Source organism: Notothenia rossii (assembly GCF_949606895.1).
Source record: "Notothenia rossii genome assembly, chromosome: 4".
In the NCBI taxonomy this organism is placed as follows: domain Eukaryota; kingdom Metazoa; phylum Chordata; class Actinopteri; order Perciformes; family Nototheniidae; genus Notothenia; species Notothenia rossii.
The window spans coordinates 85,043,669-85,069,111 of NC_136902.1; the positions used below are offsets into that span (position 1 = coordinate 85,043,669).

A 25,443-nucleotide genomic window follows, 5' to 3' on the forward strand; every position below is an offset into this window, starting at 1 on the left:
TATACATCACTTCAGGGGACATTACATTGACCTACATGCATTTCCTGGAGACTTATCCTAACCTTAACCATAACCAACACATGCCTAACCCTAACCCTAAACATAACCAAGTCTTCACTCTAAAATTAATGATTCCCCTCATGGGGACCTCCATTTTGTGCCCATAAGGGAGGCGAGTCCCCACACGTGGCTGTGTACACAAATGTAGGTCCCCACAAGGACGGTAGACCACACACACACACTAACACACACACACACACACAATTATGTTGTATGTGTGCACCATGACATCAAGTCACATTCCTAGTATGTGCGATCCTATCTGGCAATAGACCTGTTTCTGATTCTGATTCTGATTAGCATGACGTGACAGCACTTTTGACCTGTAGGGAACTTTAGTTATTTGTGGAACTGTTCTCATTCGAGACGCACCCAAAAATATGATGTTTTTTTATCTCTGAGCAATCATAACTAATTTGCATCAAATAAAAACAAGTGGAATTTATATGATTGTTTTTTATTAAGTGTATTTAAATACATAAACACACACTTGTATATAGTAAAAATGATTTTAGACAAACCTAAAAAAAAACTGCAAGCAAGCTTACCAAACAAGCATTATTTACATCAGAAAAATACTGCACTTTTTCATATTAAACAATAACAAATAAAAATAAATCTGTATAATTCAAAAAGTGAAAGGCTTTAATTACAATTCTTTGGAGGGAAGAGAGTACAGGTGTACAAGAGAAGTCATTGACAGGCAGTTAGAGACAGTGTTATTTAATGCAAGTCTAACATAATGATTTGGGTACTCGGCCTGCAGGCTAAAAAAGGTCTTAGAGATTTTAAATGTTCAGCATATGCTGTGCGTCTCGCACAGGTTATGATTTATTCTACCTGAAAATCTCTGACAGCTTAAGAGTGTTTGTGGCCTCGTGACAACTCCCATGAAACTTCAGAGAAAGAAAGCTCAGGGACGGCAGTAACATACATACAAACTATTTTAATCCAATTCAAAACAGCAGTTAAAAATACTGTTTTACATTTATTTCCAAAAGACCATATATTTTAAACTTTATACACATTTCTACAGTATGATACAGTGTATGGCTTGGCAGACATTGTTCAGATTTGAAAAATAAAAAAGGCAAGCTTTACTGACCAAATAAACACCTTAAAGCTGTGCAGAAGAACTCCAATGTAAACATGGAAGTGTTCTTCAAAACATCACAACTCTGTCTCAAAAAACGGCACTTGTAATCGAAAACCACTGTAAAAAATATATACTTGCATTTTATAGTTATTTTACCCACATTTTAAATGCTTTCCTCTGAGACCGACAAGGCACCGTAGCCGTTTAATGTTATAGCTTTTGGCAGTGAAGTCATTTATAATACATGGATATACAGAGACACTACAGTAAGGCAAATCTTGATATTTTGGCACATGCACTATGTGAGGCAGCTTGGAGGCGGTGTGTTTGATCACTGTAATGCACAATAAGGTAATGTGGTGATACCTGTTTTGCTTTGACACTTGCTTTGATCTGACAGATTTACGCTCCTTGTACCAGGCACCTGTTCAAATAAAAATGTTAAGACCAAAAACATTACCAGTGCAATCAGTATCTATGCGTTTCATCTCTTTGTACCTTATCTAAAACACAAAAAAAGGCCGCATTAGGTAAAGATTGGACTCCAGCAATATGTTTCCAGTCAAATCCCTAAAGCAAAGAAACACCACACGGGCTTTTTACAGTGATCCTGAGGCACTATTTGTTTTCAGGTTGGCTTCAGTCTTTGGTTTTGTCCTGGCTTAGCTAGCTGCGTGGCTCTCTGGCTGCATCAGGAGGGGCAGCTCCCGCTCGGACCCCCCTATCGCCGGGTTGTGAGTTTCTGAACTGAGGTCTTGAGGTTCGCTCTGAGTCGCCTCTCCTCCGTGACCCAGCACTGACTCCTTTGTCCCCCACCTCATCTTATCCTCCTGCTCCACCTTTACTCTTCGCTCTTCAGCCTCGATTTCCTCCGTGGTTGGAATGGAGTTCTTCTTGGGTCTTCCCTTGGGCTTAGTCGGGGCCTCGTGACCTCCTTTGAGCACCTAGAATAACACAGAGACAATCTTAGTGGACTGGTGACAAATGGCGGCAGCAGTTGCTATTCTAGTAATTAGGAGAAGACGTATTGCTTCTCGCTGCCCCTTGAGCACTCATATATCTTTAACGATTTCAGCTCTTTTTTGTTCTCCGAGTTGTTGACCTCACAGAAGTGTTTGCTCTCCCTGCAGCCATCATCGGTCACACATCACACCACACCCTCCCTTCCTGTCATACCGTTTGCTACTCTTACATGTATAGTTCAAACCAGGTTTACATGGATTGGTAAGTCAGCAGTTAAATTAATGCGTTTTGATTAAAAAAAAAACATACTTTTAAAGATGACAATGTGTATGTCTCTTACCATTTTCTTCCACTTCATACGCCTGTTCTGGTACCATGTCTTCACCTGGAGCTGTGTGAGGCCAAGTGACTGGGCCAGGTCTAACCTACAAATCAAAAAACAAAACAAAATGCACGTTAGATGGACGTTTCATGTACTTCTTTAACTTGAACAGGCTATGTACTGTTAAACCGTGACACATGCTTTAAAAATCAGCAAACAACCAGGTAGACTGTCTCTGCCTTGTTTCTCCCACTAACAGGAGAATAAAGAAAATATAACTAATTGTGTTTTTTACCTTCTAGTCAGTATACTGTATAACGCAGTTTCATGCCTAGAGGTTGCCAGGATTTCAGACTTCAGTACAGTATAAGTCCTATTCTTATACTCAGTCTTTGAATCTCACATCAAAGCTGATCTGCTAGTAGCTGCAGTTTGACACCTGCAGCACAGGAAGCACTGTTTCAAACATCTGTACAGAAGTCAGTAATCCAATCACAGCGCATGTAGTCGGACGATTGGGGCAGTCTGGAGGAAACTCTGAATGCATCCACCACATGTGTTGATCCATGACTAATAGGGCTATTGGATGTGTGTGATGTGATACTTCAGGAAGGGACAGATAAAGTGGACACGGCCTCAATTTGTAAAGGAAATGAAGGTTTATCTGGGTTTCTTAAAAATGAGATTTCCTATTCGCTGCTCTTCGTAGTCGGATGAAGGGGTTCACACCCCCACCACAAACCCCCAGTGAAAGTAGCTGGCTTTCATTTAATGGTGAAAGCGGAAGCCGAGACGGAGAAAAAGGCGTGAACAGAATCTAAAAAGCAGAGCAGATACAAACCCCTTAAATTCAAGGGATCATCTACAAACCCTTATACCTAACATAAAGGGCTGTGTATGGTTCTCATGTGCGTGTGGGTCTGTGCTTCGAAAAACACCAGACATAAAGGCAATCAAGCTGTCTATCACACTTTACTAGCATGCGTGCCCCAGTCTGTAGCCGTTCAACAACTGGAGGCAAGGAAAAGTAATTTCAGAAAAGAAAACAAACCTCTTATTTATGGTCATTAGTTTTGAATGGAGAGAAACCACACACTCAAAGCAACAGAAACATTATCGAAGTCCCTGAAGGCAATTTTGTTACACATTTCAAAAAGGGAATCTTTGGTGTAACCGAAAAGTTTTTCCACATTGATGATGATGACAGTGGGGATCATTAAGGTACTAATTATTGTAATTGAACGCTGCTTAAAATCGTTATTCATCTATGATATAAATAAGTCTTTTCAGGGATATTTTTGGTTTTGGTTCCTCTTGCCCCCGCATGTCGTCTCAGTTTTAAAACCGCACAGTTTACGAGCCAAGAGTAGGTTGAGAAAATTAAAGTTATCTCTGGATCATAACAAACCCAAGTGGGGAGCACGCCACACCTTTGATGTGGGGCTTTAAAGGGGGATTTTCTATATTGATGTTTTTCCTGCAACGGGGTATTTAATTAATTCTCTACACAGTTTCAGAATCTAATATTTTGACAGGACATATTATTTTGGCACAGCGATTCGTAAGGTTGCTTGGGTTTGATCACTGAGTAGTGCTCAGCCTCGGGGCTTCTGCTTTAAGATGAGGCATGGCATCTTTCCAACGGCTCCAGGCAAGCCAAGATGTGATATATTTAATAATGCATCGTGGGAGTTTTTCTGCACGGACTGGATGTAAACGCCATGACAAATAAATCTGGTTTATTTCAAATATGCACATTTGTTTTCAGATACATTGCCAACAGGATACATTGTGTACGATGTTTGTGTAGCTATTTGCCTTTCTAAATGCATGCAGACACTTTACATGAAGTTGTTTCTGTTTTTAATCCCAGCTGATTTACTCTCAATAAAAAAATGGATGAGTAATGGGGGGAGTGTGCAGACTTCCAATTTCTACTCGATGCAAAGGCTCAATGGCAGTTTCAAATTCCTACTGCGCATGTGAATGAACGTTTTTATAACATATATGGCTCAATATTATTCTGAGTTATATTGGAAAAAAAGCCTGTAGGCAAAATATAAAAGTGAGCCGTTCAATAAAATAAAGTCCAACCTCATGTCAGGTCCACAAGTTGAACAGAAAAATGGAACTTAAGACATGGATATTAACATGTAGATTACTTCATATTATGGTAGAAATGTTCTTTTTATACACCTGCACATGTGTGAAATGATTGGCAGTAAATCACTGTAGTACATGTGTGTGTGCTTGTTTTGGCCTCCGTCCCTGCTCTCTTGAATAAGGCAGTGTTTCTTTGTTGGGCCCTTTTTTGCTTTTGGAGAGCTCAGGGTTAAAACGTTCCTCTTGTCTCAACTAGAATGATGAGGTAATGCTCTGGCTTTGACAAAATTCACATTACATTAGCGTTCCCCACAGGATAAATCAAAAATTATGATGTTGGGTTAACCACAGCTTGATAATTGCAGTTGCGGCTTTACAAATGTGCGTTTGCTGTGCTTTCATAATGTGCTCTATGCCAGGTATGCGGGTTATCAAAATGTCACAGTTGAGTGACGCCTACAAGCTGTAAGCGTTTCTTACATCTGGTTGAAATGAAAAAACTGTGGTAGTTACCTTTCACACATGGCTTTGTTAAATGTCATGGAACTAATTTCATTTCATTTCATTTAATCGTTTATTTGAACCGGGACAGTGCACATTGATGAACACTTTAAAACAAAATAATGCTTACAAGCGTAAATGAGCCGGATTTTAGCTTTGAGCTAATTTCCATCCGTAGTCCCGTCACATACAGCATATAAGAACATGACATTTATATACATAGCAAAAATAAATACATGATATGCAGAAAGAGCATGAGCAGCATAGCATTTACCACATGGCAGTACAATGTATGCTACGACATATAAAGTGCAAGAGGAGATACCCCTGTGTTAAAGTGCATTTAGCGGTGGTTGCTCGTCTGTTTGTTTCTCAACCATTCTTTGAGTTGTCCTTTAAAACTGTTCAAAGTGGGACAATCCCGTATCTCAGTTGGGAGGCTATTCCACAATGAGCTGCCTTTAACGGAGAGGACATTTTGTCCAAAGGTGGTCCGTCTGTGGTGGACTTCACAGTCTCCTCTGGTTTCTGACCTAGTGCAGCGTCCAGTGGTTTTTTTTGTGGATGAATTCCCCTAAGGGGGGGGGCAGTCCATATAAACATTTATTAAAAAAAACATACTTTTAAAAGACTTAAAATTGTCAAAACTCAAGAAATTGTGTTTTTCAAGGATGGTACAGTGGTGGTATGAATGTGTCTTTCTGTCGAACACCTTGATAGCTCTCTTGTACAGCTGTTCTATGTATTCACAGAACCCGTAATAGTTGTCAATGAGGTTAGCATTAGTGTGTGTGTGTGTGTGTGTGTGTGTGTGTGTGTGTGTGTGTGTGTGTGTGTGTGTGTGTGTGTGTGTGTGTGTGTGTGTGTGTGTGTGTGTGTGTGTGTGTGTGTGTGTGTGTGTGTGTGTGTGTGTGTGTGTGTGTGTGTGTGTGTGTGTGTGTGTGTGTGTGTGTGTGTGTGTGGGTGTGTGTGTGTGTGGGTGGGTGGGTGGGTGGGCGAGTGGGTGGGGGCTGAGTTGGAAGAGTTTGTCCGATCTTAGTAAAAGTAGCCAAAATACTTGGTCACAAGTAAAGTCCTGTATCCAAAATATTAGGAAAGTTTCAGAACCAAAATCTTAAAGTATCAAAAGTTAAAGTACTCTTTTTGCAGTATGGCCCATTTGAGAATTATATGAAAGAAAATATTGCTAAATGTTAATAAAGCTGTTTTTTTTTACTATAATATTGATATATACTTTTAGGTTAAGCTACCCAGCAGTATTTAAACTTCTGGGTAGCTTAACCTAAACGTATATCACTTTTTAGTTGATTTAAATCTGCAAAGTAGCTAGTAACTGATGCTATATAATAAGAAAAAAAGTACATTTGCCTACAAAAGGGAAATGGACAATAGTTTAAAATAGCATAAAATACTCAAGAGAAGTACCTCCAATTTGAACATAGTACTAGAAAAACATGTCACTCCTGTTTTGAGGTGTTTGTGTATTTCCCTGCATTTGTACTTCCTTATCCACCTATCCCATCCCATGTGTTGTTTCTGCACTGACCTGTCAGGCGTGGACAGGTACTTCTGCTTCTGGAACTTCTTCTCCAGCCCCATCAGCTGCAGCTCTGTGAAGATGGTGCGGCTGCGGCGTGGCTTCTTCAGGCGCGGCGAGCTGTGCTCCGTGTCCGACTCGCTGCTGATGCTGAGGGGCGTCTGGCTGGGGGAGACCTCGGACCCTCGAGGGGGCTGCGAGGAGAGCAGGTGTGAGGGGACCCCGCCCGGGGAGGACGGCTGAGCGAGGTGGAGGGGCAGGTTGTGGGGCTGCCGCGTGATCACCGAGAGGAGAGGGTAGGCACGTAGTGAGGTGGACCCTGGGGAGCAGACAGAAGCAGATAAATACTGAGTAAAAATAGGACATGACTCGAGATCCTTTTGCGTCAATGTTGGTTTTTAGTGTACCGTTATCGACCGGCTGTAATTGCTTAGACAGCTTCATTTCTAATTGCTCTATGTTTGCAGTGAAAAGTGTTTTGCTTTTGACCTCCTTCATGTAGAGGGCCGTGATCTCAATGACGCAGACTGTGTTTTACACCGCTCCCCTGAACCTTCCAAATGAATGATTCTTTTTCAGAGGTTGTTAAATGATAACTGGTTTCCCAGCATGCACGCACTGAGCCTGACAGCATGATGTACACAGAGAGAACCCTGCAGACACAGAACGAGCTGTAATAAAAATCCCCCCAAAACTAAATCAAACAGTTCAGCTAATAAACGTTTCTCGCTCACTCTTGCACATGTATGCAGCCGATTCAAACACATGTTATCATGGCGGACAGAGGCAGCAAGACGCCAGAATCAATAAAAAGTTACATTTGTCTGGAGCCTAGATGGGAGGGTGGGTCAACCAAAGTGAATAGGAGATCTGTCAGAAAAACCCCCCACGGCTTCAAATATAAAATCACCCATCACAAAATGTAAAGGTTCACTGAGTACAAAGTGTAATGCATGTGCTGATAAGGAGCACAGGGATTATCCTGGGAGTAGAGATAAAAGATTTGAGGGAGATAAAAGGTATCAAAGGAACAGAGAAAATACAAGTTGTGTTTTGTTGGTGGTCTGCCTCCATCTCTTTATCAATACCAAAACACACGCATACACACACATCAATACAAAGGAGACATAAAGTCAGATATTAACTTTAATTGTTGTTAATTGTTTTCTGTCTTTTTACCATTAAGGCCGGTGAAATTACAGTAATGACAAGGACAATGAGTAGAAGAAAATGAAGAAGAAGATGGACACGTAGAAGAACAATAAGCTACCAGAAGTTGAATCATGTCTATTTTTAAAATATTACAGTTGAACCCTAATGCAGTATTTAACACAGATACACTTTGCAACGATTTATATTATGCCCCGACAATTAGAAATAAATCAAGCATGAGGAGCATAAGCACCGCATTCAAGTGCATCTGCAGGTATAGACACAGTTGCTCTACACTCACGTACACACACACACACACACACACACACACACACACACACACACACACACACACACACACACACACACACACACACACACACACACACACACCAGACACTGCCTTGGGCTCATCATGACATCATGTTAAGGTGCTGAGGTCATTACTAATCCTCCAGCGTGAGACTGCTGCTATTGCAACAAGTCTAGACAAGAAGACCACTTTTCTCCCGCTGTATACTCTCCATTTATTCCTTTCCATGTTATATCGCTCTCTCCTTAAATCAGGTGTGTAAATGTTCCATATCGTCGAATCGTTGAGTTGCTCTACAGGGGGACTGTCACATGAAGATGAGAAGGGGAAGTGTCATTCTGAATGGGAGAATCATCTCGGTTTGTCTTCATGAGTGTCAGGAAATCCCTTGTCAACAGAGAGCTTGAGGTTGTCTCCGGACAGTCCCTCAGAGGGAAAGAGAAGGAAAGAGAAAGAAAGAAGAGATAGAGAGCGAAGAGGGAAATGTCAGTCTTCGTGGTGACTTTCCACTGACTCTCTGACACGTCGTTGACAAGCGTCAGTGTCCTGTCAATAGTCTACAAATAAACGGTTTGAGTAGCTGCAAGAGAGCAACTCGGCCCCATGCAGAAGCCCACTGATACTCTTGATAATCACAGATGGAATGTAAGGACCGGCACAAGTGCTTATGGTGACCGTTAGAGAAGACATACCGGCTAAGAATAGATCAAAAAGAGGCGTTGGTTTTTGTACCAATAATTGGTGCCATTCATCAAGTAGTTACTGCGACATTTGTCTTCATTAACCAACCATATTTCCTGCATCAGCATGCTCCTTATAAAAACATCTACACGTTTGTTGTCAATGGGACGCTGAAAGGGATGATTTATTGCTAAGCTATGGTGAGTGTAGTGAACGTTTGCCCTGTTTGGGGTGTAAACTGAGTGGTGACAGAAAGGAAGATAGGAAGCTTCTCAATTAATTGTATTTATTTTGATCGCAAATTCAAACTCTTCCTAGGTGGGTAGAGAAACAGACCACACATCTAAATAAGATGTGTGGTCTGTTTCTCTACCTAGGAAGAATTAGTGAGATAAATAAGTTATTTATCTCACTATTTTCAATGCTTTAATCGGAACTATTCACCTCAAGGACACGACAGATTTAAGTGAAGTAATGCCAATTCTTAACGAATGGTAGAAGGAAAGTGAAAGAAACATCCTGTTGAGTTTTATTTTACGAGGGACACTCCTGCTGAAACTCTACACCGTGCATTACATTAAACATTTGCATTAATTGTTTAATCTGAAACCTGATCCAGGTTATTTTGGATCTGATTGTTGTTGAGATAACAAAAAAATCTAATGGCAGTGGTTGGGTGGGTTTTCAATCTTTTTTTTTTTTGTGCCAAAAATGAAAGATGTGCACGTATTTTGCTTTTGTGTGTGTGCCTACTTGCCCGTGTGTGTTGACATGGGTGTAATCAACCGTCTCAACTGGCTTTATGCTTAATGGGAGACTTTATTGTGCGCAGAGGATTAGGATTTAAGAAGGGATGAAAACCTTTTGCTCTCTTGGATTTCTCCTAAGCCTTCAGCCTGTACCTAACTCCTGCACACTTTTTCACTTTTCTCCTTTTTGTTTTTTTTTCATCATGCTGTCAGGTGAGATTACGCCACAGTTGATCTTAATCTCTCTCACCTCTTCCAGAAAGCACCACTAAAAGCCCTGCCCTGGGTCCTGCTGAAAGATGGGCCTCCAAATGAAATATTGTAAACTGCCATTACGTCGTTCAGCAGGTCAGAGCTCATTGTCTCTGAACCTGCTGTAACTGACGGGGAAGTAACTCCACCAGCGTCTCCTACTTTAACTATTAAGAATTAAAGTACAAATAGGCTGTGATACAAAGTTAAGTATCACACGAGAAATACTCAAGTCAGTCTATCTGTCAATCTATCATTGGAGATCTAGATAATGACCGTCTTAAAGAGAGGGAAATGAGAGAAAGCACTCACAAGATGGAAGAAATAGTAGGTGGTGATTATCATTCAAATGAATCACCTTTAAGATATTTTATTCTGTAAACTGCCATTACGTCGTTCACCGTTCAGCACCAGGTCAGGGTTCATTGTCTCTGACCCTGCTGTAACTGACGTGGAAGTAGCTTTACAAGCATCTGCCCCTTTCACTGTTAAGAATGATATTCAAAATATGCTGCGATACAGATGTACGTGTCACAGGAGAAACCACAGGAAGACAATTATGTTGGTATGTTTGAATGTCATACCAGAGGTAAAGAAAACAAAACCAACAATTCATTCCTTCTTCAGGTAGCTTAATAGGCTTCACTGTCTTTCAGCAGCCTCCACTGGCAGCAGAGGGTTATAACATCCCAACTTTCCCCGTGCAGGATCCACGCAGGAGCCTCTTTGTGGCCCAGGAACTGCAAGCCAGTCAGCTTCTATATCCAGCACTAAAAGCCATTGATGTTAGGGAATATACTGTGTCTCACACCCCAGCAGCTACAAATAAGTGGTGGGCACAGTGTTCTAATATGCAGGGCGGGTTACTCTATCCATCGCAACAGAGGGGTGCCAAAGCCCAGTCATAGTGCCCTCTCCCATACACCCATCCATATCTGTTGGATGAGGGAATCGCTTCCCCTATTTTTATCCACCCGCCGCTGTCATCATCAAATTGCAGTGGCTATTATTTCAGACTTTGGAGCAATTATCCTAATGGTTACTGGAGTGTGCAGTAGCAGTTCAGTTGTTTGGATTCATCTGGAGGTAGAATTAAGTATCGCACCAGACGTTTTGTTTTGACATGTAACATGTGCTGTGTGATCCCAGCTATGTCCTACTATTTTGGTTACTTTCAACCAGTACAAGACAAAGCTAAAGGGCAGAAAATGTCATTCTATCTGTCAATCAGAGATCTAGATAAGGACCATCTAAATGAGAGGGAAATGAGAGAAAGCACTTCACAAGCTGGAAGAAATGGGAGGAGAGTGATAGTGGTTCAAGTGAATCTTCTAATTTAATTTTTACTTTTTTATTCCATATTTATTTTTAAATCAAGATAAATACGGGTATAATATTTTATTGGGTAACCATATGGACACCTTTTTTGTTCTCAACTTTACTTTGCTTAAGGTCACATTTCTATCAAAGCAACATTACAATATCTCATTTGTAAATGTCCAAGAGCAGCAAAATGCATTATTTAAGTCCACTAGTTTAAGAGAAATAATTCATTGAAATTAAAACAAATAAACTGCAGTTTAAAGAAAACTACCCCGGGCTTCTAGTTTGTTTTTCATCCCAGTGCCACTTAAATTACATTTTGGTGTAACAACAATGCCTTATCAGTTCAGTCATTCATCAGTTCAACAAAAGCCCTGAAGCATCACTGACATCCACTCTCTCTTCTGTGTCTTTGATTTTCAACACTTTCAGCACAGTGATTTATAATGTGAAGTACACAATGAGAAGGTGCTGAGACTTTTGGGAGGAAGCATGCATAAATTAATGTTAAACTAACTCTTTAAAAGAGAACATCTGAGACAAATTAATAAACTTCAGTGATGATAAATTATAGATGCTTTGAACTTGTCACAACAATACTATATTCCTTATTTCTATATGTAAAGTTGCATGCACAGTACATGTTTGTTTTTTTAACTAATTGAAACTTGATAATACGAAACACATATTGTCATTCCACCAGCAATACACTTCAAAACAATGTACATGTCAACTGTCCCCCATATAATGTAAACGTTATGCACCTTATATTCAAATCTGTTCTCATTCATGCACCAATTGTATCATCTTTTTTCAAATTTCAATAACATAGTAATAATTAATCTGTTCTCATGCGTAAAAGAGTCAGAATGTCTAAACCAACACTTGTTTTTCTTCAAATTCCATATGAGCTATTTTGTTCTTATTTCTTAAATTCTAAATTAGTCACAAACAAGAGTCCTCTTACCTGAGCATGAATGGAGAGGCTTCGGCCGTACAATGAGCGACGGGCACACGGAGTAGAGAGAAAGCTTCTCGAAATAATCACAAGTCTCCTTGGAGAGGATCTCGTCGATCATGAAGGTCTTGTAGCGCCGCCTGGCCGCCTTCAGCTGGCCGGGGGAGGAGAGCCTCAGCTCCGCTTGACAGTGCATGATGTGTCGCTGTTCGCTGCACTATAGCTTCTCTTCAGTAATATCTAAAGCTCTGCAGGTTTAACCGTGTGCGATTATTGTAGCTCATGCGATTAAATAACTCATTGTTTGTCTTCCCAAATGCAGTTTATCTCTCTCCGAAGTGTCCTGGGGAAGATAGTCTTCAACTTGAGCTCACACACACACACTGTTATCAACTGACTGCGATCTGCGCTCACACCCACTGCTATATAAACCATCCCTGTATTCATCTCTACCGCTCTAACAAACCTCTCTCTCGCTCTCTCTCTCTCGCTCTCTCTCTCGCGCTCTTACACATACATTCATGAACTGTAGCTACACACATATGGCCACATCGCAAACACTCCTCCTACCACAAAAAACTGATCTTCTCTTTCTCTCTGATTTATTTTACATATAAGTTGAAGCCTGCAATTTCTTAATTCGACTCCAAAAAGCTATGTTTTTCGTCAGATGCAGATCATAGTTTCAACAATTTACAAATCTGTTCAAGTCTATGTTACACCTAGAATAATAATCACCGTTTCCGATTAAGGTTAACTAAAATCGGACAGCTTTTATTTAAAAACGCTTTGTATGGATCAGGCTATCTGTCTGTATTATTGGCTGTATTATTAGTTTAGATATAAATTACAACGTGTCCCATTTATTTTCTTATTAACTTGACTAACTCAGATTAGGCCTATACTCTAAGTTTTATTAGTACAATACAATATATATTCGTTATTTTGAGTTTGGATTTACAGAGAAAGAAACACTTGAAGTGCCGTACCACAGACAAATAATAGTTCAATTATCTTTTCTTTCTTCATGTTCTTCTTTATTCTTAAACCCTGAACAAATAAATGGGTTTTGTTGTTTTTCGAGTCAGTCAATCAGTTTACATGCGTGACTAACAATTTTAGATTCAACCGTGCATTTTTTTTAATGTAATTATCTAAATGACATCATGATTGTTAATATTAGCCTACATATAGGCTACAAATAATTATTATTATAAAATTTGACGCAACATTTGAAATATATTGTTGTTAGAGTATACTTCTTAGCCTACAAGAAAAACATTAGAGGCTGCTTCTAAAGGAGAACATAGTTAGTAAAACTTCGGTTAAAGGCCAGGTCAGCTGTGCCCTTTTCTCTAATGAGTTGCCAAGAATAATGACGCAATATTTGATTTATTAATCAACAAATGTGCGCACGGTATAAAGCATGCCGAGTATACAACTAACTGTCCTACTAACAATACATTAACAAAACACGTCTGTGACTCGTTTTTAAATTCATGATGTTTCCCCAAATATTTTTTATTTGAGAGAATATCTATTTTTAAATAGTGTCAGTCAGATCAAACAGGCTGATGATCCTGACATTAATGTAATAAATACTACACATAGGCTACCGGCACTTTAAATTAAATGTTGAAAGAAACATTTGTGCCAATAACATCGTTTTATATGCATGTAAATCTCCCTTTAATTGTGGCACACACATCGTTTATGTGCTATTTTACGCCTGTCTTTAAGAACACGTTTATATATTGCACATTGCTTCAGATACTTGCTTGAATATATGAGATCATAAAATGAGTTTCTTTTTATCTAACATAAATATAAAACGATTAATCCCTGTGAGGAAACCCAAGTGCATGAAGCTTTTTCAAATAATGTCGGAGTCTGAAAGGAGGCGAACCGATTATCATCTAAAGAATTGGGAATAAATGGAACCCTGGTGCCTCGGAAGCCGCGGTACTCAAAGAGGATTATTGAGCAGGAAATATGGAGCTCTGTTTGGGAGAGCTCGGCCTCTTCAGGGGGTTTGATGGCTTCATCAAAGAGGGGGGGATGAGAACAACTGCTGTGGAGAACATTATATATTTTAGGGTGGAGGAAAGCCACTCCAAAAAAAAAAAACGGAGCTAAAGACATTACATCGCTTTTAACTAGAATTTCGAAAACTTTTCTATAACTTTTTTTGTTCTTTATTTGGAGAACAACTTTCATATGGTTGTTTTTTTTACTAAATACAACCTTTGTTTGTTTTTAGTTTTACTGCATAAGATGTTCTCACAACTTTCACACATTCGTTTTTCTCAAATAATCCTCTCTTTTGAATACGCCGTTCATATGTTTGAAATACGAAGTATGTTTTGTATTAATTGTAGTGCATGTATTGCTTTCAGAAAACCTTAACCTGACAGTATCCGTTTTTTTCACACATTTTAAAGAGATCAAGACTGCATGAAAACACAAAGACTATGAGCAGCTAAATTAGGCCCAGGCTTTTCCTCGGGCTACTGTGGCACCGATGAACCCAACAACCTGAGTCTGTGCCAAGATCCGGGACTCGCGGCTGCTGTCACTTCGCGGTGCGGGGCTGCTGCAGAGGGAGGGGAGGGTCTCTGGATGTTTGGAAGTGGATCATTTGAGCAGACACGCTTCTATATAAGTCCACACAGCAGCGGCTACTGAGCGGCCTCTCTAATCCGCCCGCTGCAGGGCTGGAGACGCCAGGCAGATCAACCAATTAAAAGAGCTGTGCCGCAGCCAGGAGCGTAATAAGGGCTACTGACACCGAGCAGAGGATACTCTCCATTAGAGCCGTTTGGGAGCATCAGGATGCAATCTGACACGAGAAAGATTACAAGCAAGACCAGTTCCGAAGGTGCAAATGCAAACTCACTTTTGGACACTGGGAGATTTATTGGCGGGTATATTGTCTATAGCGCGCACTAGAAGTGGCATAAGCACTTTCGGAAGGGTAGATTATAACCTCAACACCGACATTAACGGATTTGATCATCACATTGTTGCAGGCAAGTCCGACTCCGAACAGAGACACTGCGGTATATGTTGTGAAAAGCTCATCGGAACATGAGATGTGAAGGATCAAAGTGCTGCTAATTCTGGGATGGGACATTTCTTTCACATCAGTAAATTGAGAAAAAAAAAACTAAGTGGTGTTAAGCCTCTTCCGTTAAAAGAGAACATGATATCAAGTGTTCACCTTTGGTGAACAATAAATAAACCTTAACATAATTGCATGCTGTAAAGTGACCAGGCTGAGTTTCAAATCCATGTAAAGACTTGAAAGCATCCTAAATAGAAAGGTCAGATGTAGGAGCTGATCATGCGGCTCAGTTATATTTAACATCTTAATTGATTCAATAAAAGGATGTGTGTGGCGCCACCTGTAGATTACTTTTTAAACTCACAGCACAAGCATATTAGTTACACGTGGGCCATTTTTAGGTGCAGATGAGGCTGTGTGTGCATGCATTACAACATGTAGCATCAACATACAATAGCTCACTTAGTCAAATACAAAGGGATGCAAATAGCATTCATGATTTACAGCCAAGACCCAGGCGTGTGTTGTGGCCAGATGAAAGACACTGCAACAATCAAATGAAAGGAGCTTTATAGTAATGGACATTTTTAAAACAGTTCGTCTTACAGACTCAGAATAAAAAAATTAAATAAAGCTCTTTTGTTTTTTATAAAGAGCATGGTCAACAGATCCAACATTAAAAAAGGATGGTGCCCTATTATTGTAAAACTGGTGCTGGTGGAATCTTTAGCTGTCGTATTTTACAAAATACCTGAAGAATTGCAGCACCATCTGAATGGTTTTTGCATAACATAAACTGTCCAATATTGCAAATCTTTTTCTATAAATACATGTGTATTTTTTTCATCTCGATCATCTAAAATGACGAGTCGTGTCCAATAACTTTAACTTGCTCTCCATCAATACAGCTCAAAATATTTTCTGTGAGGACAAACTCACATGAAAGTGTAGAAGTTTAAAAACACCTTAAAAAGTAAACAAAAATGTCTCTAAGGCAAAGTTATCAAATCTTCAGAGTGGTGGAATCATGTACAAACAACCTGAGTATACATGTGAATGTCAACAAAAGCCATGATCTCTTTTTTTTTGGAAGTTGTCCATAAATGTGTAAAGTCTCTACAGAAGTCCTTTACATGTCTCAGTACCGTCGCCATCTATTATCTTGGTTGCCACGGTTTGCGCCCTTATCGTCATGGTGTCTTTTGCCACCTCTGCTGTCACCGTAACGATTACCGCTCCTGTCTTGTTGCTGATAGCTGTCCCGGCCTTGTTGCTGGTGACGACCGGTAGTTGGTTCCTCTCCGTAGCGCTGGTTTCTGCCACCGCTGCCCTGCATCTGGGCCGGGTGGCGGTAGGGGGCGTTGTCATGGTGACGGGAGCCGCCGCCCCCTCCCGCATTCCCCCCCGCCGGCGGCTGCCTTTGCACAGGCTTGGAGAAACCGCCATTTAACTGCTCAATCTGCTGCATCTGGATCTGCCACATCATGTTGTTCATCTACGAAGGAATAGAAAGGGTATCGATAACATGAGCCTTGTTTCCTATAATTGTATATGTTCTAGATTAGGGTTTAAATGCCCAATATTTAGCATGTACCATCATTTTCACTTCTTCCAAAAATGTAATAAAATTAATGTATGTATTGAAAAAAAGTAGTTGAAATAAATAATCTGCCCCTTTCATAATATTGTAAAAATATATACTTTTTTCGTCATTACTTAATCATTTGTAATTCAGAACTGAAAGAAAGAAACCCCTACACTAAAAAAAACGTTGATAGAACAATGACAGACGGCAACAAATCACATAATATAAAACACTGTTTGTGTTCAGCAAGTATGTGCATGACTGTGTGAGCAGGCGGAAAACGTATCTGTGATAACATGACGTGTTTCATACGGTTCTAGAGGCCTAAAAAGGTTGTTTTCCAGTCCTGTCAGATCATACAACGTAAACATGTCTTCTTTTTTTGCAAAGAGCAGGCCTCTGCATGTCAGTCACATAAGAAGAAGATCCTGTGAGGTGTTGTGTGAAAATAAAAGAATAAAACGGTTACCATGACATGCTTCTGCAGACTGTCAGGAGATGAAAGGGACCTGTTCATCTGGGGTGGAGGAGTGTATGGTGGAGAGCTGAAGTGGACCGGGGTCCTGCAGGAGGGAAGCAAAACACTGTTAAATATTTTAAAGTATTCAGAGTGTTCAGAGTGGCAGGTGCACGCTAAACATAATGACTAACCATTTGGGATAAAAATCTGTATGACTTTTTGATTATTTGACTCAATGTCTAATTCATGCTTTGGGCTTATTTCACTTCTTTGGCATTCATGGAAAAGTAACGCATTTTAAAGTCTGCTAGGATTGCTTTACAAATAATCAGTTTTAAGTCAAGTTCACATGTAAATACAGTTGGATGTACAAAAGAGGGCTGAAAATGAATGTGGAGAATGAAGAGCAACCGTTCACAGTGAAGGCAGCATGAGCATTAATGACTACTATGAATACAGTAGCCCATACTGTAGTGGTTTAATATTTCTTCAGTTAATCTGACCACACAGTGATTATAAAGATCCATTGTTAAGAACATAATGTGAACTCGAGCAGAAAACTATTTCTTAGGATTGTTTTTGATAATGTAAACTCAGACTTCAAGCAAAGAGTACCGCGCCAAACAACAAAAGTTAACAAATGATTGATCCATATACATCGAGCCAAGGAAGTCAGATATTACAAACATTGCAAATTAGGTCATATAACGTTTTGTTGGATGAAGCCTGCTGTTTGAAGTTATGAAGAATTGTTTTTCAGTGGTTAGAGATGTGCCAAGATCCATCAGCATGGTGAGGAAGCCAAGTCTAACTCGTCTGATTCCAAAGAGCTGCATCCACCTGTAGCTGGTGTTGCAACGAGGGGATTGTTCACCACCTTCACCTCAATATGCCCCGTGTAGACGTCTCTGCTTGCCCTCACTCACGACTCCTTGTTATCTTTGTAAGCATTAATGCCACTTATGGTTTAAATCCATGTTGGTTTGGTATATTGCCACGCCACATGAATGCATAGATACATCTTTATCTTGACATGTTTTTGCAGACAGTTCTGTTATTCTACGCCTACATCAGAGTGCATTATAATTGATTTAGCTTATATAGCGAAATGTTAGACATCAATAAAATATTTTCCATTAAAAGTTATATTTACACAAATGTACATGAATTGAACCGGGAATATGTTTTACGAACCCTTGAACGCAAAACTTGTAAACTAAAACTAATCTTTAAACATTACACTGGTCTAATGGTGCCTAATGTAACACCAGGGCAATCACTCAGGTTTTCCAGTATATTCTGTTAGCAGGCAGTGCTGCATGATGAAATCTGGCATAAAAAATGGAAAGGATTGCACAGTCTTCTACAAAAGTAAATACAGACCGGTCCAATCCCATTTCATGCCACCTTTTTGGCCAGAGCTCCAGTTTTTGTGCTGCCAAGAGCATGAGAACTTGCACGTCTGCACACACACGCTGCAAAGGCTCGGTGCCCTCTGGTTTTTAGCCTGGTCTTGGGCACTACCAGCAGCAGTTGGTCAGTCCACCTTAATGCTCTGGCTGGGGTGTAGCGATGGAGGAGTTCTGCTATATATGCCGGAGCCAGCCCATTTAGAGCTTTAAAAACTAATAAAAAAGGAGTTTAAAATCAATTCGGAACCGGAATCAGAATTGGGGTTCTGTGGTGACAATTTTTGTGGCCAGTGAGAAGACGCGCAGCTGGGTTCTGCACTAGCAGCAGGCGTCCAATTGACGCCTGGTCCATACCCACGTATAGAGCGTTGCGATAATCCAGCCTTGTGGTAACAAAGGCGTTAATAACCCTTTCTAGGTCTAGAATAAAAAAACGACCTGGTCTAGGCCAATAGTCGAATTTTAAAAAAAAGCAGGGGTTGACTATGGTGCTGACCTGCTTATCAAATTTAAAAGCGCTATTGCAGGTCACTCCAAGGTTCATGACAGAGGGGAGGATGTTTTTATTGAGGGAGCCCAGAATATCAACCAGAGAGGCTGGAGTCCAAAAAAGATGACCTCGGTCTTGTTCTCGTTGAGGTTAAGGACATTTTGGCTAAGCCAGGATTTGATCTCTGTCAAGCAGTCCATCAATAGCTGTAATGAGTTGACATTAGAATTGAGAGGCAGATATATCGGTACATCTTCGGCATAGCAATGGAAGGAGATGTTGTGTTTTGTGAGAATTGAACCTAGGGGCAGTATGTACAGTAGAAAAAGGATGGGGCCCAGAATAGAGCCTTGGGGAACCCCACAGGTAAGAGGGGCTTTGGCAGAGGAGAAGGCACCTAGCTGCACTGAGAAGCTACGGTCTGTCAGGTAGGACCTGAACCATGCAAGGGCAGAGCCTGTGATGCCTGCGGACTGTTCGAGCCGCGAAAACAGGAGGCTATGGTCTAGTGATGGCAAAATGAAGCATCGCACCACTTGGACAATTGTGTCGGCATTAGGTTCATTTCTCGAAGCTTTAGTTACAGCGACCTCTCCTGGCGAAGTGCAAGGCTGCCACACACACACACACACACACACACACACACACACACACACACACACACACACAATTGGGTTATTGAGAAGAGACTAGAGAGTGTTGGACATGTTTTTGGGTGGAGAGGGCCTTTTATCAGTTATTAAAGTAGAAAGCAATGATTAAAAGTTTAACTATTCCGGGCTTTGAACCAGCTGCGCGGAGGACATCGCCGCATCCTGGCCGCCGGCTCAATCCATTGGGCTATCTATTCCTGAAACTATTGAAGTGTTTTTATGTTACCAATTGTCTTTTTGTTCACAACTTCTCCACATTTTGAAGTGTTTCCCCGAGTCAGAACGACCTATATTTCTTCCTGGCTTGCTCTATAATGATCCAATTCAAAAGCAATACCAACAACAACAACTCAACAACAACGCAAACTACGACAACAACCCACACATTGCGCATTGTTTAGAGCGGTTATAAAGTGTTGAAGCGCTCAAATTTGAAACTGTTTCAACCTGTCACCTGTCAGAATAGAGACGAGGCGGTGCATTGAATCGCGTGATTGGACCACGAACCAGTCAAGTGATTCATTCAGGAAATGAAGCAGTTGCTGGTTCAGACGTCACATGTCACATGATTTGAAGCAAGCTTCGAAGCACTGCTTCTATGGAATAGGAAGTCCAGGGTTGAAGCTCCGTTCGAAGCTTCAGTGTCAAACTGCCATCACTACTATGGTCCACAGTGTCAAAGGCAGCTGTCAGGTCTAACAGCACCAGGACAGCTGGGCTACCTGAGTCGGCGGCTAGGAGCAGATCATTAAAAACTCTTAAAAAGGGTTGTTTCAGTACTGTGCATGGGTTTGAAGCCAGACTGAAACTTTTCATGGATTCCATGCGTGGTTAAAAAAGGCGGCAGCTGGGCATAGACTACTCGCTCCAGGACTTTAGATAAAAAAAGGTAGTTGGAAGATGGGCCTAAAATTTGCGAGAATGGAGGGGTCGAAATGTTTCTTTTTAAGTGGACTGTTTTTTTTGTATTGCTCTTTAACCCAGCTCTGTACCAGAATAAACTCCAATGACTCCACAGATCACATCCACTCTTGTATTCATCCATGTATTGTCATAACGCTATCTCAAAATATGCTTTATCTCTGATCTAATTTTTCCATCTTTTCGACTGTCATTTCCAGCGATAGCATGATGGCTGCATGAGTACAAACTAGGGCTGCTCGATTATTGCAAAAATCATAATCTCGATTATCCATAATTGATATCACGATTATTAAAAACGATTATTCATTTACTTTGAAAACATCCATTTATTGAAAAAAAATATGTTGAACAGTATGTTTTGAACAGTTGATTACCCTGAACTTTAAGTATAATTCAACTGAAAAACCAATACAAAAAATAATTTAAAAAATATAAATAAATAATGGTTTAATTTAGATTGTTGTTTTCATAATCGTTGCAAGCCAAAATCGTAATTGCGATTAAAATACGATTATTTGAGCAGCCCTAGTTCAAACCTCTGCTTCCTGCGTGTGATACCAGCAGCTTTCATGTGTTTAAAGACCTCTTTTCTTTTCCTTTTCCCTTCGCTTTGTCAATGCTCCTTTTAAACTTGTGGCTCATTGATGTGGGTGCAAGCCGGTGAGCACAGCGCATGAATGACCTGCACAAGAGTGGCGCCTCACTGAATACTTAATACCACCGACAATGATACAGAGAAACCTCAGCAGCACGTTAACAGTGGTGTGGATGCATGTGTGTACGCTTCCAAAGACGGATGGTAGACTATCAGTCTGCTGATGGTCCCTCAAGAGTGCTCAAGAGATATTTTGCTCCCAATGCAATGTTTTGTGCATGGTGTTTTCTAACTGTAGATATGGAGTTGTACGTAATCTCTATTATTTGTGTAAACAATCTGTCGTGGCTTCCTTCCTTGTCTTTCCATCAAGCCACTAGATGCCTTAAACAGACAGTTCTAACTCCAGTGTTTCCTATACAAAATAATAATAATTAATATATTTTTTGTTTTGTTTTTTGTTCTAATGGATAGTGAGGTGGGCTGATTATCGGAAGGTTGCGAGTTCAAATCCTGCCTGGAACATCACTACTAGTGTGCCCTTGAGTAAGGCACTTAGCCCTCGGTTACTCCAGGGAGAATGTCCCTGTAATTGGTCATTGTAAATCGCTTTGGAATAAGGCGTCTGCTAAATGCCTAAATTGTAAGTTATATTTTTGGGAGAATAAATCCCACAGATCCTCAACTCCGGTGTGTTTCACTCATTAACAACGCAACACAGAGCAACAAGAACGTAGGGGGGGGGGGGGGGGGGGGTGCGGTGCAGTGCCCCCACAAAAAGAATCAAATTCTGTGGGAAACACTGCAGTGGCTGCACCACGGGCATCTTGTAAGGCAACTGGGACACATCCTGAGCTAAGAGGTGTTTATAAGCAGGGGTGCACATAACCCTGATTCTCAAAGGAGCACCTGGAGATGTTGCCTGGTGCGCATCCTTAAAATGACGGGGAAAAAAAAATTGTTACTGTACGCATAAAGCAGACCCTTCACACGATAGCTAGGGGTAGAGCGAGGGATCGCAGATGCAGTCATGCTCGCGGACAGATTAAAAAAATTCAATCTAAATGGCTCTCGAATTATACTTTGGCGGCCGTTAATATACATGGGCGGCCCGCCCAAGTAAAGTCTATGTGTTGGAAACCCTGCTATCTTACCAGTTCTTATGCAACTCGCAAATATCTCTCTTCTCTCATTTCTCTCTCTCTATGTTGGTGCGCAAACGCGCTTTTTCAAATGATCCGGTGCTTCTTTTTTGGCGGGGGGTGCGCATGCGCACTTGCGTACCAGTTATGTGCAGCCCTGTTTATAAGTAATAAAATACTTGCTCCAACTGATTCGAAAACATCTTTGAGAAGGCGAGAGGGAATGCTGTCTGAGGTGCAATTTGTCGGCCGCAGGTGCTTGACTACATCCGAGAGAGAAGAGAGGGATACAGGCTCTAAGTGGTCGAGGACAGCAGGGCACAGAAAAGGAGCAGGATCTGGGGTAGCACTAGTGTGGGCTAGCCTAAGCGCAGACACTTTTTCGATAAGAAACTTTCAACAGAGTAGGGCTGCTCAATTAATCATATTTTAAATCGCAATTACGATTATGGCTTGCAACGATTGCGAAAATAACATCGAAATAAAACAAATATTTTTTTATTATTACTTTTCTTTCTTTTTTCAAATACATTTTTTTGTATTATTGGATTTTCAGTTGATTTATACTTAAAGATCAGGGTAATCAACTGTTAAAAACATACTGTTAAAAAAAAGATTCTCCAATAAATTGATGTTTTCAAAGTAAACGGATAATCGTTTTTAATAATCGTGATATCAATTATTGACCCAAATAATCGAGATTATGATTTTTGCCATAATCGAGCAGCCCTACGTAGTCGATGGCACAATTGAAGAAACATCACAGGGATTAATGATAGAGTCAAGGACATTAAAAACAACCTGCGGTTTATGGCTGTTTTGGAGATTAACAGAGAAAGGTGCTCTGTTTTGGCTGCATTGACTGCCGTCTGGTAGTCGGCGAGGCAAGCACGAAGGATTTCTAGGGAGACATGGAGCTTATCCTTTTTCCATTTTCTCTCCGCACGCCTGCAAGCGCACCTGAGAGCACGAGTAGAGTCATTGAGCCACGGCTCTGAGAGAACTTTGGTGCGTCTAAGCGTAAAAGGAGCAACAGAATCCAATATTAGTGTACATGTCGAGTCAAACATGGAGATCAGCTCATCCGCACTAAGAGCACAGTTTTCACAAACACGGTACGATGAGACATTCTTACCTCTGTCCGTGCGGATTTGGGGTATTTGCCGGACTTGTATTCTGTGAGTTCCCTGGACTGTTGCTATGACTGCTCCCTGTGATGGGGTAACAAAATAAAAGCACTGTTGATTAGTGATGGATAAATTAATGTGCTTTGTTAATTACCAACAGTGACACATATCATTGTATGAGAAAATGACTAAATGATAACTATTGAATTTGTTTGTGCCAATTTGTGTTGCTGATCATCATATGACCACACACAGCAAGAATATGAGCAATATTATCTGACTTGAAATAGCCGAGATTAAACCTTATTTATTCAACATGTGAGAATGTTATGTTGGTTTTTAGACCTTCTTTTTACATGGCATAAGAAATGTTGAATAAAATATAGGCTTGAAAGGATACAGGGAACTCAAAGAGTGTATTTGGCATGGATCCAGCAGATATTCATGCTTTAAATAATGTTTTTAGTTTGTTTATCAATGGGTGCCATTTTCTATACATAAGGAGTTCGGTATAGACACAGGTGCAACAATCAGTGTTATTGAGATGCAGCCATGTTATATTTGAGATTGCATTTTATCAAATGATATCCAACATATTCCTTAAACCAGTTTTTTCTAAAAAAATATCCTGAAAGCACCTGTTAGTATTTTTAAATGACCTCCTGTTTTTTTTTTTTAACGTTATAATATATTTAAGATAACCTGGCTAAGCTAAGATGGCACGAATGTACTTTAATAGACGAGGGGGACAAACTGTGGCTAAGATTACTAAACACGTGTCTAGAAGTGCAGCTCCGTTAAAAGGAATATGTTCTAAGTACTGACTGACAAGTTGTCAAAAGAGATCAAAATAACTCACCTGATCTGAACTGCACGTGAAGGGTTCTCCCGTGCACCGATGTCCCGTCCAGGAGCTGCATGGCATATGGCACAGACACTTCATGTTTGTAGACGGCAAAACCAAATGTTTTCTGTTTCCCATCCGCATCTTTTGGAATCTTAGTTTTGGTCAGAGGTCCTGCCTGCAAAAACAAGCAAATACTGTTAATGACGTACATAAACAACAAGTAGCTAAAGCAAACGCTAGCTGCCGTTAGCAAACAAAGTCAGTCTCTCTTAAAATTGCACGCAGCGTGTGCATAAAAACATTCGGGTAACATCATATAACCGAAAATGAGCGTATTTCTTCATGAATTAACATGGTTGGGAGTTTTTATATGTGAAACGCTTTCGGTTTGTTAGCATTATTGACATTTGCTCGTTAGCTACGTCTAGTTTTAGCGACAACGGCACCTGTACAAACATTACAAAATATAGATTGCACGCAGCGTGTGCATACAAAACATTAGCGTAACAATATATAGGCGTATTACTTCATAACTTCCCACTTTTGTATAATTTCATCCCTGAAATGCTTGCATTTGTTAGCATTAGTTAGCTTTGTCTAGTTGTATCCACAACAGTACCTGTATAAACAGCTCGAACAAAAGCTCCTCCGTCACTCTTGAATCTAAATTTCTAATGAAGAGCGTCCGGTCCGCTTCGTCCTCAATCCCCATTGTATATTTGAACAGATACTGGCCTCGCAAGCAACTTAAATGATAACGTGTAGCGTTATTTAAAAAAAAAGCGCTCCGCTAAATACAACCGGAAGGCCTGTGTTGTCGTAAAGGGATATGCTGTCACACCGGAGCTTCTGTCGCAATCAACAGTGGCGTCTTTACGACACAGAAAATACGGTACTTATGTTTGATAATAAATTAGCTTTGAACAAAACCTTTTTTCTTTGAACTCCAAAAGTGTATGCATGACAACATGTTTCTACAATATGTTTACGTTATATTACGTTGGCTATAGGCATTTTTAATTTAACCTGGGAGCTTTATATGTAGCCTAGCCCAAATAAGCCTAAACAACACATAGCCTAACTGGAGGGTTGCTAAAGTGGAAACATTAGTTTTCACTTCACCTTTACAACTTC

At 40.4% G+C, this 25,443-nt stretch overlaps 2 protein-coding genes and 1 long non-coding RNA gene across 5 annotated transcripts in view; 1 reads left to right on the top strand and 2 right to left on the bottom strand.

The window, feature by feature from the left end:
• Window positions 1–501: 501 nt before the first annotated feature.
• Window positions 502–12,398, bottom strand: barx2 (BARX homeobox 2). Its single transcript, XM_079679361.1, has 4 exons — window positions 12,020–12,398; window positions 6,592–6,901; window positions 2,460–2,544; window positions 502–2,100 (listed from the first exon to the last, which is right to left on the bottom strand). Exons 1-4 carry the CDS (start codon window positions 12,204–12,206, stop codon window positions 1,819–1,821), a joined length of 864 nt encoding a protein of 287 aa, XP_079535487.1. The 5' UTR covers window positions 12,207–12,398; the 3' UTR covers window positions 502–1,818.
• Window positions 12,399–15,627: 3,229 nt separating this feature from the next.
• rbm7 (RNA binding motif protein 7) lies at window positions 15,628–25,156 on the bottom strand. Of its 3 annotated transcripts, none has more exons than XM_079675751.1 (6): window positions 24,929–25,156; window positions 24,322–24,484; window positions 23,471–23,546; window positions 23,137–23,295; window positions 17,129–17,222; window positions 15,628–16,569 (listed from the first exon to the last, which is right to left on the bottom strand). In XM_079675751.1, the coding sequence occupies exons 1-6, from the start codon at window positions 25,019–25,021 to the stop codon at window positions 16,213–16,215; spliced, it is 942 nt and encodes a 313-aa protein (XP_079531877.1). In that variant the 5' UTR covers window positions 25,022–25,156; the 3' UTR covers window positions 15,628–16,212. The 3 variants fall into 3 exon arrangements, with proteins under 3 accessions (XP_079531877.1, XP_079531876.1, XP_079531878.1); XM_079675750.1 differs by having other exon boundaries at window positions 23,137–23,349; XM_079675752.1 differs by lacking the exon at window positions 23,137–23,295.
• The window catches only part of LOC307035904, a 34,017-nt gene continuing 33,659 nt past the window's right edge, over window positions 25,086–25,443 (top strand). Inside the window, exon 1 of the long non-coding RNA XR_013807234.1 lies at window positions 25,086–25,201. This is a non-coding gene — a long non-coding RNA (uncharacterized lncRNA). The remainder of the gene's footprint in view (window positions 25,202–25,443) is intronic.